General features: G+C 40.0%; 2 protein-coding genes across 3 annotated transcripts in view; both read right to left on the reverse strand.

Annotated features, from left to right (window-relative positions):
- Positions 1 to 417: 417 nt before the first annotated feature.
- CFAP90 (cilia and flagella associated protein 90) lies at positions 418 to 7855 on the reverse strand. The gene is made up of 3 exons (XM_020812767.3): positions 4653 to 7855; positions 2607 to 2723; positions 418 to 1109 (listed from the first exon to the last, which is right to left on the reverse strand). The coding sequence occupies exons 1-3, from the start codon at positions 4827 to 4829 to the stop codon at positions 930 to 932; spliced, it is 474 nt and encodes a 157-aa protein (XP_020668426.2). The 5' UTR covers positions 4830 to 7855; the 3' UTR covers positions 418 to 929.
- A 117-nt stretch (positions 7856 to 7972) lies between these two features.
- Positions 7973 to 14453, reverse strand: part of ADCY2 (adenylate cyclase 2) — a 149103-nt gene continuing 142622 nt past the window's right edge. For both annotated transcript variants that reach the window (XM_078392565.1, XM_072998449.2), the window contains 3 exons: positions 13940 to 14054; positions 10262 to 10386; positions 7973 to 8762 (listed from right to left, as the gene is read on the reverse strand). In XM_078392565.1, the coding sequence (XP_078248691.1) occupies positions 8610 to 8762; positions 10262 to 10386; positions 13940 to 14054 (393 nt within the window). In that variant the 3' untranslated portion in view covers positions 7973 to 8609. The remainder of the gene's footprint in view (positions 8763 to 10261; positions 10387 to 13939; positions 14055 to 14453) is intronic.

Here is a 14453-nt window from a genome sequence, read left to right on the forward strand (position 1 = left end):
TCTAACTTGGCCTTGGTTGCTTTGCGTAAGCAGAATAGCCCCTCTTGCCATCGTTGGCCAGTATTCAGCTTACATACCTTACGTAGCACCCCAACTGTGGCGGCTTTTGCAGTTGGAGCAGTATGGAACAGGATACTGGTGGTTATGTCTTCCTACTTTAAAGATACATGAAATTAAATAAAAGTGTCATGTAGGACATGTGCATGGCGAGTACATACTGTATTGTGAACTGTGATGAATATCCAGTTAAAGCAGAGCCAGTACAGGTGCTGATGTGCAGCATTTTACTTTGTGAGAGATAATACATATGCAGCCTTGATGTCTAGTCCTGTTGAATGTGGCATTCAGTTAAACACACGTCTTTTCAACTAGGATTTTTAGTATTTGCAGATTCATTATTTGAGCAATGCAAAAACACAGAGATGAAGGTGTTTATTGTTTGCTGTATTTAGACATGGTTGCAATTTACAAGATAGGGGTTTGTTTCCAAAAGAGAAAACCTATTAAACAAGAAAAGGCGCTTCCACTTGCTTCATTCTTGATCGCTTTATGAATCAAAGCTGTAAACTGCCATATTTTTAGTAGGTCACAACAAGTAAAGGAGATGGCTCCCCACTGATGAAATATGTGGCTACTTTAGCAAGCGGGTTTTTTCTCTGAAAAAAGAAAGGCTGAAATCACTTTTTATGTAAGTAGCTGTGGAGACTTCCATGAGTTTTATTTTCTGATATTATGCTGTGTGCATGAGTGCAGCATTCATGCAGGTTCCTAGTTATGCAAATGTCCAAATGCAGTGAGTGTCTCTTTTTTTAAAAAAGGCATAGGTGACTGAATTTTAGGGAAGAACTGAGCAGCAGAGTCACGATGTTCTGTTTGAATTGACAGCAGGTAAAAGCAGACCTTCCTGCTCTGGATTGCCATTGACAGCCTTAGGTTGGATCAGCACTTCTGGTGGATTTTTCTATCAAGCATGTTATTCCATTTTTTCTGTAAAATTCTGCCTGTATGCGGTTAATGCGTACGTGGTCTCGAGAATGCTCATCCACGGGATTTTCGATGCGTCGCCCATATTCAGAGGAGGACAAAACGGCCACGGGCCTTGCTTTTTCCTGTAAGAATATTTTGAAATGTCAGGTCTCTGGGATGAAAAAAAAACAGATGCAACAAAGGGTAAAACTAAATGCAATGCTCAGTGTGACGTTGCCTGCCTAGAATGGCAGTTCTGTGACCTGCTGAGCTCCTTCTAGCGTGTAAGTTCCATTTGGAAGAATCTCAAACAGAAGCAAGCCATCTCTGAGATAATTGGCTTTGTTTTCAAGTGCAACAAGGAAACCATAAATTGATCAAACAAACTGCTCCCAAATCTTTCAACTCTTCAGATTATGCAAGCCCATTTTAAACAACACCTGCTTAAAAAAAGGATACATTTCTCCATCCAAGGAAAACCCTGGCACCGTGGGGAGGAGATGAGGGGTGTTGTGATGAGCATCTCTAGCCTCAGTTCAGGAAATGAGTTCATGAGCACGTTAATGTCGAAAAGTGGTTTAGGGACGTATATATAAAGAAGTAAACAGAAAATGTTCAAGAATGTACGGTCTATTTTGTGGCTGTAGATCCGTGGCAACAGAGACAGCAGCAGTGTTCACAAGAGCTGGGCAGTTGGCACTAACTGGGATGCATGTATCCATTGCTAGGAGGGTGCTCTTTCCTGCTGGTGGCAGTGTCTGACTGGAACTGACAATAAGGGCGCTAACGCACGACCAAATTGCCCTCTGGCACCTTCTTCCTGCTCTCCCTGTAAAATCTAGGGAGATTTCATCTGTGATGTTTCCCTGATCTCATCAGTGATGGTCCATGATGTGGCACAGAAGGGAGAAAGCAGCCAAGGAAAAGTGTGCTTGCAGGGAGATGGGACACACGCTAAGAGCATGCACAGAATACAATTTCTGTTTGGAACGCATTGCCAGTACTTCAGATTGTGCTTAAATCCAAGTTGGGTTGCTTACTTTATAGCCTGCATTTCCACCACTTCATTCTCACAACAGTGGTGATGAGAGGCAGAGAGGTCACCTGCTGAGTTTTTGTGGCTCAACAGGGACTAGAACCTAGTGGATCTTGCAAGTTTGAATTGTACAATACTGCATAACGCTGGTCTATTCACCCTTTATAAAAACATTCATTGGTGCCACACGTATATATTGATGCCCTGAAAGAACCTCTGACATCTTTACATTTTTGTCCTTTCAGTTTTACCTTCAGAAGAACCCTAAAAAATAGATCCAGCTGTAACAGCAATTTGATTAAAGTTGTCCAGTGAGTTTCCTGAGCGAGATAGGATTGGAATTAAAGACTTCCTGACATGCCCAGTTGTTATGTGTTGCGCTCCTAGGGTAGTTTCATTTGATCTAACTCCATGGTACCTATTCCTCAGTAAAGATGCATAAGATTCTGACCTGAAGATGCTAAGTTTTGATTAAGGCATTTTAATACAGCATGCAGTACTTGCTCTTATCTTGGGTACCATAACTGAAGGAAAGGTAACAACATGGTTGCCATCAGAATTTCAAACTGTACAACCTAATCAATAGAGTCAGCGCAATGATCACCTCATTGTTAATATGAAGTCCTTTGCTTTTTGCATGTTCTCTATCACACCGATGAAGTTTTGGATCATAGCCAACGGGTCTTTTAAAGATGCAGTCATACATGGAAACAATTCCTGGCTTAAAATAAAGAAGGCGGGGGAAGAAACACCATATTATTAATTGGAAAGAGGAAACATTACAGAAGCGCATACTAATGACACTGATAGATAATAGTAATTTGAATCCACTGTGGGCAGTTTCCATATGCAGAGGGATTAGTATGGGGCAGAAGAGAACTATGAGTCTCTTTAATTGTGTGACTGAGGCTGTTTCACAAGGCTGGCCTCACCATTAGGCAAAGTAAGCCAGTTACCTCAGACAGCAAGTGCTGAAGGAAACACTGGCCATTCCCTGTGGCACTTCTGCTCCTGGCTATTATTTTCCTCTGGACAACAAATCTGCGTGACATATGACCTAACCTATACCACTTTTACTAGCCCATTTCTAAAATATTAATATTAAAAATTTAGGTCGTCTTATACACAGAAATAAGGGGGAGGGATCAAAGTGCTTTGATCCCTGCTTTCCCCCTCCACTTTTTGCAAGGAAAGTGAAAGGGGGAAACACTTTCTTGTGAGGAAACTGGAGGGAGAAAGCACTTTCCTTGGAAGAAAGTGGAGGGGAAAAGTAGAAAAGTAGAAATTGCTTTGATGAATTGCTTTGATGATTCCTGCTTTCCCCCTCCACTTTCTTCTGAAGAAAGAAATTCTGGGTTAGAAAAGGGGGGTCTTATACATGGGGGTGTATTATACACGGAAAAAATTCTTTCAAGGTCATCTACTGTAGTACTATTTAGACAATATATGACAGTGTTTTTTTTTTTAAAAAAAGCTTGTCTTGAACTTAACTGCCAATCACAATGGGTGATCCCACTGTCTAGCCATATGTGAGAAACAGAAAACATGAATCTCTCTATCTACATATGTAGATATTTTATCCATAATTTTAGATATGGGAAGACCTTCTGCTCACAGCTATCTTTCTTAACATTAAAATCTGGACTATCAGCTGTCCACATATTGCGGGAAACTAGAAGGTAAACTCTGACATGACACATCTGGGATAAGGCATGCTTGGAGGAGCGGCTCTTGTCCTAAGCCAGGGGTAGGGAACACCTTTTGCCTTCCAGAGGTCATTGGAGTAAAATCCTCCTGTCCATTGGCAGTGCTGGCTGGAGCTGGAGGGAGTTATATCCTGCAGCATTTTGAGGGCCACAGGTTTCTCACACCTGCTTGGAGCAGTAATCTGCACTTGTGAACTTTAGGGATAAGGTCACCTCAGCCAGACACATATGTGAATGGGCTTCACATTTTGGGTGAGATACTGATAGCAATTAAAATAATCAGTGTGTTTAAGGAATCTCAGGAAGAGGATGACAGGTGAGCACCTGTACACAAAAGAGGTTTCTCTACAGAAGCATCTCAGTTGTGGAACTCCTTCCCACAGCTAGTTCTGTCCTTACCTTACTGAGATTCTTGTAATCTTAATCGTTCCACCAGGTGTGTTGCTTTCAAAATTATTTGTGACCTATCTTTAATATTTTTTTCTTTTTCCCAATTTTTCCCCTTTTCTTTTTATATTGCACATTATTTGTTGATCTGAGCATCCTCGAGAGAAGCAAACTATATCGTAAATACCACTATTAATGCTAATAGTAAATCCTTGCTTTTGTCGCAAAATTGAAATGCTGCACTTTTTGACTGGGAGGGCAGTAATGTTCAAGATAATGCGAATAAGGGAAGAGGAAAATCCAATAATATGATCATTGGTAGTTTTAGCATTCTCCAAACAACTTAATTGAGAGCTAATTCCAACAGAAAATGCTATAAAACAAGATGGCAGTTTTCCTAGAGGACAAATAAAACTACTGCCACATGTCTGAATTTGGTGCAAGCTCCCGAAAGGTTTTGGGTGATTCTTTTCCAGAAACCCACCTTCCAATATGTTTCTTCCCACTACCACCCATTCAGATCCTCCCCTCTTCCCTTTTTTTCATTCTGGACACACCTTACTCTCTTGGTGAAAATAGCTGAGTTCAATGGGGTCATTGCGTCGAGGTGGGATGTAGCTGAAGGCTGACTGTGCTGAAAGCGGAAGTTGGTGTTGCCTTATGAGTTTCTCATTGATGCCTCCCAGATCCTCCAAATCTTCTTCCAGTTCCTTCCCATTCTGAGCTTCTATCATTCCCCAGCCAAGCCTCCAGTTCGGCTGGGAGGCAGGCTGGCATCAGGGCTCCCACCACGACTCTTTCCAGCTTGTGCTTCTGCTGAGTTCTTTGGTTACTAAGAGACGGCCTGTGAATGCTGTGATGTCAAACCCTGAGGAGGATTGGAAGGCTGAGGAAAAAGGCTGCCGGGGCAGCAACACCTGAAGCTGCTAGTTTGAACTCCTAAAGGCAACCTGCCCACCCCAAAACTAAAATATGTGCTTAGAAAACTACAGTATTTCCATACACGGTGCAGGAATGTATAGCAAAAGAGCAGAAGAGAGGGAGTGATTGCTAATATTATGGCTCTGAATAAATGTAGTACTGTATGCAATATATTCTGGCTGTGGCTATCAAGCTTCTGATTTATGAGATAACCTCATCTATATTATATAGAGCGTACCACATTCCAAAAGTTGAGGACAAAGCCCACAAGGCAAAAGGGGGAGGGGGAACAGGCAGAGCACTGATGATTTATTTACTAAGTCAGGAAACTGATCTACGAAAGAGGACTGGTTGGAGGAATCATATGGCAAGCCTGTTTCTCTTCTGTTGGTCTCGGTGCACAAAACCAGGACACAGAGTGGAGCAGCTTGAGAATCTCTGCTTCTGTTTCAGACAAAATCACGCTAGTTTGCTAGGATCGCAGCAGTAAACTTGAAGAGAGGAGAGCTGTGCCTGGTGGAATTCTCCAACATAGCAAAGCAGCAGCAGTAGCCAGGCAGCTACTTTCTGGGTGATTTGTAATTGAGCAGCAAGAACTTCTGACTCCCAAATATTTGAAAAATAGCAACCACAAAATCATTCCCCAAACTGTTTACATTTTGTTACCTAGGAATGTCTCTTTGCATTAAAGGGCCATGAGTGGAGGTCTGTCATGGTAGCCAGAACAAGTCCCTGTGCTCAGAGTTACTTAATTCTGAGCATATGTCTTGCATGAAGCTCCAGATGTTGGCTTTTGAAGTTCAAGTTTTGAAGCTCAAGAGCCAAAGCTGTTCCTGGAATCCTGACGTCAGCACAACTCTGTTAAGACAGGACACAGCAGAATGTTTGGTGCCTGAGGGAGAGATGTCGCCTTTGTGCAGGACTCCTTCCTATTTCATATACAAGGAGAAACAACATTGCAGATGATAAGAAGACAATTTTGTAATTTTGATACAGTTATCAAAATAGACATTTCGTTGGTGTGAAGGTTTGGATGGGGATTGCAAGTGGTGCACAGTATCATCAACCTTGTTAGAGATGATAACTGCAGTTGTATGAGACCTTTATGCCAACCTTGCTCATTTTCACTTGGCAGAATCTTGAAAATGTATATAGAAATAAGTTTGTAGGATTTTACTATGTATGTTATATTGTTCCTGTTTTATTCATGTAAGCCGCCCCAAGTAGACTTTGTCTGGGGGGGCGGGCGGGGTAAAAGTCCAATAAAAGTAAAGTATTGTTGCAATCCACTGTTTCCCATGTTGCCTTTCCATATTTTATTAGTCCTGCTTGCAACAGTATTTTGGAAGAGTGCAACTACACGGTCAAAAACCCAGGATTTGCTCCCCTTATAAAATTGATGGATTTGAAGTATTTTTTTTACTCACCATGTGACACAAAGACTGATTTGAATTGGTTCAGCCCTTTTTGCTCTCAGAGCAATTTTTTCTCTCTGCTGCTGGAGCAGAGAAAAAAAAACTCTACTTTTTCAAGTTAGTTGTGATACAGACTTGTAAAGACAGGGGCCATGTCTTTATGTGGTGTTTTGGTGAAGTACTGCAGGCACTTGGGTCATCATGTTGTGGCCAGGGGAGTGGGGGCATGCAGAAGCAAAGCACCATGATTTTAATGTGGAGGATCAGGTAGCACTCCTGAATCCTGTCAAACACACTAAGCTTCAGATTGTGTGGGAAGGCCCTTTTGTTGTGAATCAAAAGCTTATATGTTGTTAATTACATGATAGATCTGAAAGTGGTCCTGCCTCTGCTGATTCTTTTATGATTCTCTGTGAAGCCGCTTTCTCATTCAAAGCTTCAGACTACTACATTTGTCAAAAACAGTCAACATCAAAATTTTGAAAAGTAATTTTGCAAAATACATCATAATTCACACATCAGAATGATTCCATAACAGGGATCAACACCTTCCCCCTTTTATTTTAACACAAGCAAGAATTACCTCATTTCTGGTCACAGTTTATCATGCCAATAGTTTAAAACCATATGGAACAGCAGAGGCAGGACCAAAGGAAAGAAGGAAGACTATGATCTGGAATGTGACTTGCTTTGCATCAAGTATGAAAGCTGAACTCCCAAATCAATTCATGTCCCTGTGTGAGCACTGGCTGTGATTTCAAATGTAATAAATGCTGCGAATCAAACCACAGCATAATCACAATCTAAAAAAGATACAAGCGCAGCGCCATCCTGTCTACTTGGCCCAGGCAAGGCATGATGAAACCATTTTAGGGCTTCTGTGTCTTTAAACCCTGTTTACAGACTCAGCCTGTTTTATTGTGTCCTCATGAACCTGGCTGGGGAAAATTCCTGAGAAGTAACTTGCCCTTTGAAATGACTTCCTGAATTGCTCCTTTCTGTACATAGGGTTAGGGTAGTTATTTTTTAATGCAATCACAGCAAAATTACTTATTGTTACACTGAAACAGTGCAAAGTAATACCAAGGTGCTGAAATGAGGAAGTAAATTTCACACAAGATTATTCAGAGGAATTTGGGCGGCGAGGGGGGTGGGGGCGGGAAGGGAGCCTGATTCGTATAAACCATATGCATAGTATGCACCATTATAACATAGTGTGTCGGTCTGTACACATTAAAATAGTACAGTATTCTTGGGGGAGAGTATCCCCATTGCTGCTCTCTATAGATGCTATACACACAGCAGAAAAGTTACTACTAATAATAACAAATAAGAAGTATGAATGATAGCATTTGTTCATATTCATCTTGTTCATCTTGGCCTCACCCTTGTCTCCTTCCTTTGTTGTCTTCCACACCGTAAAACTATAAATTCCTTGGTATTCTATTTTTTTCTTTTTGCTTACACTTTAAAGCACAGTGTGCTTCCCCTAGTTCTGTATATATGCAGTGGCCGTAATATTAATAATAAAACAACCAAAGTACATATAAACTTTTAATGAATTAATATTACAAAAGACAATGGCATCAAAACATTAGACACATTTTATACAAAACTGGTCCTGCTCAGCTACAAATTCCTTTGAAAAAGAAGTCAGCCGGGGTTTCCATTTTGTGTTGCTGGCCACTGAAATACACCTTGGTGGTTGTAGATGAAGGGATGGGATTAGATATTACAAACGGAGGACTAGTGGATGTTGTTGGGGAGCTAGCATACTTTTCACAATTTTCCATGCAGCTCTAGTTTTATTGCCATACATTTTGTATATTTTTGTTTTCACTCTCCACCTCCTCAGCTTGTGCCCTGAATCTCAGACCTTTTAGGTTCTCAAACTGCATGGAAGTATCCTCTCTCTCTCTCTCTTTTTTCCCATATGAAAATTGCTCTTTGTCTCCTCAACCCACAGCATGTACTTCACCGCCGTCTTAGAACCTTAAGACTACTGAGGTTTCTTGATGTTGGATGGTGCGACTACACTGTAGACATGACTACAGCAACATGTCTATGTACCAGAAAATGACACACATGTTCATGGTATGGCTCAAAAAAGAGTTAAGAAAAAACGTGTGATGCTTTTTTCTCTAAAAAGGCGGGACTGCCTACTGCAAAGAGCATATTTCAGGATGCCACATTCCCTTGTGAAAGGGACTTTGTCGTTTCAGTATGTACAAAATAGGTCTGAAGCTCTCCTTTTCCTTTGACGTTAATGATGCCCCGGCAGGAGCAAATGTAACCCAGAGTTTGTAAGACGTTACTGGTCTCTTCTGTGACCTGAAATGTAGAAAGAATCTGATTGTTTTTTCAAGTAAATTTAGGTCTGCTTAAAAGTCCTGTTTTCTATCCTTTCCCTCTGAATCTGGAGCAAATGAACTGACATAAAAATGGAAATTCACTGAACACTTGGCTTCATCTCACAGAGAAGAACCCTGTGCAGGGTCTGTTCAACGAGCAGGTAAGTGATCCGGAACGTACTGAGTTTGAAGAAATCTCATATCCATGGTATACCCATTGGAATCAGTGGGATTTAAAGCTTGTCCAGACAGAGCATTTGTTCTCCTGTAATGTACTTGACTCAGTACTATTGTTACCAGTATTTTTCCAGACATCTACATGATGTTTATCTTGTCTTAGTTAGTACACTGACTTTCCATACTTGTTTGTACCTCCTGAAGGTGTTTTTTTAAAAAATTATTTTATGTTACTTTTAGTTTGCTCTGTTCTAAGATGTGAAGATTAGCACTGTAGTGCTTTTCACTAACGTTCACATCAGGGTGAAATTTTCCCAGTCAGAAACTTTCAAGTAGCACTCAAAAGTACTTTAAGAAAGGGGTGGGGGAAAAACTCCAGCAGAGAAGATTCAAAAGGAAAGTTGGTTTCTTCTCTTAAAGAGAAGTATCTTTCTTGCCTCTTTTTTAAAGAGAAGAGTAACGGGTTTGTCAAGACACAAACTGCACCAAGTGGCAAAAAGGGAAGGGAAATAAATTTTCCATCTGGAAGAGCCAAAAGTCATGGTTATTTCTTGTTGCATATGAGAATCAGTAAAGGAACAAAAGAGAAGTGTAAATTCTTATCCAGGCTTATTTTTTTTAGAATAATAACAGACTCTATATTCTATAGATTCTGTACCAATGATTTCTAGACCACTCAATTTTTTTCCTGGTGAATTAGCGATCTGCATCCAGATCTAAAGTGTGCTCCACCAGTGGCACCACAGCTATTATATTCCTGTTTGTTGATTTGAGATTCTTTTTAAATTAGAAGCCTTGGGAATTGGAAAAAGGTAAGCAAAGACAAGGGCCAGCAGAGGTTCTTTTCTTTAGAATTGTGCAAAAGAAATTATTTTGATAGGTATACTTGATCTATCCTTTTATGAAACAGTAAGCCTGCAAAATCGTCCCTCTTCCAAACTAATAGAATATAACAACTCAAGCCTCTTTTAAGTTCAACTACCTCACAGAGACAATTGGGAACAACATAATAGGTTTTTAACAAAATGCAGTGGAGCTATTTTAGATCAGAAATGGCCCTTGGTTGGAAAGGGGGGGGGGAACTGCTGCAACCTCTAAGAAAGTTTCCTATGTATTTTAATAGCAGTCACAGCACTTTAAAATGTGTTTATTTTCTGATGGCCTCTTGCTATCCTTAATTAGTGAGCCAACGTTTTATACCTGGGCAATATCCTCTATTTTAGCATGCTATTAAATTTTTTAGTTTGAAGATTCCTCTGCTATATACAATATGTATTGTTGACTATTAGCAAAGATACATACCTGTATTTTATCTAACACACCAGTGCTGTCCATCCGACTGGCTACATTTACAGTGTTGCCCCAGATGTCATACTGTGGTTTCTGAGCTCCAATGACACCAGCAATTACAGGTCCATGATTAATACCTGTAAAAAACAAACAAAAAACCCCCACACACACATTAAAAAAACCACACACACACACACTTTGTTTTTCTCTTCATATAAACAAAGATGCTTCAGAGTGACTTACTTTACCCCATACAAGTATCAAAAGTGTTAGGATACTTACATATCAGCACAGAAACCTGAGATTTGGCACACAAATAATCGAAAGATCCAATCAGATATGATGCTGGCAGATTTGTACCTTGAAATCCAAACTGACCATGATCAGACTACAGGGAGGTAAACACTGATGGGGAAACTTCTCACCTTATCACTTTCCTGACCTTTTTGGCTCTGAAAACTGGACCCTTACCTATTTCATGCATGGGGAATTTTGCTCCAACAGAGTGACACTTCTTGATATGGCCATTAAAGATTACCAATTACAGTGGTCTGGAAATGGGGAAATTCCAAAGTATTAAGTGAATTTATGCAGTGGTTGGCAATACATTTTGATCCTACCATGTTTGAACTTTGTGAAGTTTACTGCTTTCTTTCTGTGGTGCAGTGGTGAAAGGTGTATGATGGAAATGAAATTTGTTCAACTACTGATTTTTGTTTATAGTTATAAAGTTATAGAAAAGAAGGAGATAGATGATTGAGCATGTGTCAAAGGAAAAAAAATGTAACTTTCATCTTTTCCTCTCTGGATAGATAGCCTTAATGACAAAATAATAATAATAAATGTTTATTACGGTCATTGACCAAATATCTTTCTAAATTTTAACGGTTAGAAAACACATATATTTATTGATTACATTTACCAATTTTTGCCACTAGGTGCCACTATTCACTAAACTGAACAAATAGGAAGGCTAATTTGGAATTCTATAGAATAAAATGAAAACAAAAAGAAAAAATATTGTTACATTTAAAATAAAATATTTCAGATATATGTACAGAATACAATTTTTCATTTATTCACTGCTTCAATTTCTTATTTCTAAGGGAGGTTAGATTCTTGAAATGAATCTCTGTCAATCATGAATTTAATTTTTCACACTAACATGCTGATTAAGTATTTTAATGAAAGAAAGAATGAAAAATGTAATTGGATAAAACTGACACTTCTGCTTTGTTTTTAAAAATGGTCTAAGAGATCTGTGGGGAAACAAATGAGGTAACAGAGGAGAAATGTAATGTAATCCATTAAGTGAGATTTTGCCCATATCTCCAAGCTGGTATGGTATTTTTCAATATGCTTGTCCAATATGTGTATAATATACAGTTGGTTCCCTTAGATATAAAAAATTCACTGAGATCAAAGCAGTACAATGATTAATTTCACTTTTTTTTTAAAAAAAATCAGTATTTCCCCTGATGAACAGAAAGTGATGTCCCCCCTCAACGTCTTTTAAGGAAACCTGCCCTCTGCCCCACAAGAGGAAACCAACAAGCTTATGGTGCCTTTTGCCTTGTAACAATTTTTTGTCCTAGTGACATTCATTACATAGTCACTATCTCAACCTTTTTTCAATAAAAATTACAGCAGCAACTTCCTATATCAATATAGGTATTCATACCAGAGGAAGCCCAAACCCTCCTGCCAACTGAGGCTGGAAAAGGGCCACCGCACACCCCACCCACCCTCCTTGTTGCTTCTTCTTGCTGTTGTTGTTGCTGCTGCTGTTACTGAGGTCCTTGCTCCAAGGGGTCCATCCTCAGAATCGGACACAGGCGGGCAGAAAGCTTCAGGAGATCAACTGTGCTGTCTTGACATATTCAGTCTCCCAGATTATCCCATGCACAAAGCCTGGCTGTGAAAAGGGATCTATCAGAGGGCTTGTCAACACTTAATGTTGTCATTCTGGCATTTTTTTCTATTTTTATTCTTTTTCGTCCTTGCAGATTTGAATACGTTGCCTCAGTGATTTGCATGTACAAGGAGGGTGTTTCTGGATGTACTTGGATGTGCTGGGTCGCCCTTGGCTCCACGAATATCTGGAATAGCTCTTTATAGTCTTTCCCCCAGAATGAGTGTCTTCCCCTTTTGCCTGTCTTCTCCACCCTCCCCTTGCCATCTCCATGGACTCTTTGCTTTTCTGCTTGTTTTACTCACCCACCACTCTCAGACTTTCATGTTTTTGGTTGAAATGCTTTCTTATGTTAATTTGTGTTTTTTAGCTTTTGCTTTTGTGCTGTGGGCAAAAGTACAGTGGTGCCTCACTTGACGAGGATAATCTGTTCCAGCAAATTCGCTGTAGAATGAAATCATCGTCAAGCGAAAGTAAAAAACCCATTGAAATGCGTCCCAATGGGCAAAATACCTCAGGGTCCAGCGAAGATCCTCCATAGGGCGGCCATTTTCCAGTGCCTGTACAGCGAAAAAGCCTTCCTAAACACAGAGGGGAGCCATTTTGAAACAGCAGGCGACCATTCTGAAACCCGACAATCAGCTGTTTTGATTGTCGTAAAGCGAAAAATCGGTTCCCGAAGCACGGAACCAATCATCGTGAAGTGATTTTTGTCCCTATTAAAGCATCATTTTGCGATCGCTATAGCGATCACAAAATATTCGTTGTTAAGCAATTTCCTCGTCTAACGAGGTAATCGTCAAGCTTTACTTTCTTAAAAAGAACAAAAAAGCAAAATGTAGAAACGGTGGATACCTTCTCCCCTAAAAACAGAGTGACAGGTGTGGAGGGGTGGAGAATGGCCAGCAGAAACAGGCCCATAAGGAAATGTCATCAAATGACACACACACCCAAAGTGCATGGATCACCAACATGCATCATATGCATTGCTGATCCATGAACTGGGGGGAGGGCGAGTGTCATATGTTACTGCAGGTCATATATAAGCAGATCACACACTAGAGAAAATTGCAGAGCAAAAATATACCACCAACCAGATGTGGTGCAAAAAAGAGAGAGAGAGAGAGAGAGATGTAAGTTTTGTTTGTTTGTTTGTTTGTTTTTGGTCCTGCTTTGACCCTGCTGACAACAGTTTCAGTCTTGCATCATGTGGACACTGGGATGCAACCTGAGCATCATGGGCACAAGGAAAGCTGAGGAAATGCTCAATATGGACAGGCCCAGAGTGATGCAGTGTGATGTAATATGTGAATGGCTGAGAAGAGGCTCTAAAGCAGCAGTGGTGGCAGCCCTGAGTGGGTAGGGGGAGGGTTAGCTACTGTTGATTTTTTGCCACCCCATTTTAGTTAATGGGAAGACTGGTTCTAATGATTACTTTCCATAGCCTTTCCCTAGCTAATGGTGAACTTCTAGAAACTCTGGTAACTTTTTGCTGTGAACTGAAATCATTTTAAGCCACTGTGTTCTTTTCATTATTATTACAGTCCTCTTGAAACACAAATGTGTTATTTCTCTAACCTTTTTGTAGCGAAGTGTCCTTGCCTCTATTTTTTTAATCTGTGGCAGTGCACTGAGATTATCAGGGGTGGAAAGAGGAAAATCTTTTTAATGCAAATAGAAGACAGTGAAATAACAAAGTAGAAGAACTTAAACCATTGGTAGTGTGAAAAAAATTGGATCTAATCCCTTGCAGCTTTTGCATGATTTATGCTTCTTACCGACTCGCAGCTTGAAGTCATTGAAAGAATGCTTATTTATAACATCCAGTTTTGCTCCAAGGGCAAATGCAAACTCCACCATGGTTCCGATATGCATGTACTGTCGCTCAGTCTCCTGAATTTAAACAAACACACGTAGTCAAATAAGGCAACTGCATTCATCAAAATATTTTCCCTACATTTGTTCTGTGTAAACCCCCATATGGATATTGTTAACTTTCTGAGAGGAAGTATCTTAATTCTTTAGGCGATCTTATGCACATTAACTCTTTGAGTTGTTCATAATCAAAAGAAATGAGACAGCTATTGATAATTTAAAAATAAACCAAATAATTGACCTCTGTGGGACTTAGTTCTAAGTAAACACATGTAGGGTTAGAATGTACACTATTTAAATTCATTTTTTTCATATGCATAGTTCCGCTTTACATTGTAGACATTCTGATGGGAAATCAGGAATGATAGATCACCCTGCATTCAGAGCTAGTTGAAGTGTTTGTAAGCCCCTAGATAC

The sequence above is a fragment of the Pogona vitticeps genome, chromosome 4, assembly GCF_051106095.1.
Source record: "Pogona vitticeps strain Pit_001003342236 chromosome 4, PviZW2.1, whole genome shotgun sequence".
NCBI lineage: Eukaryota > Metazoa > Chordata > Lepidosauria > Squamata > Agamidae > Pogona > Pogona vitticeps.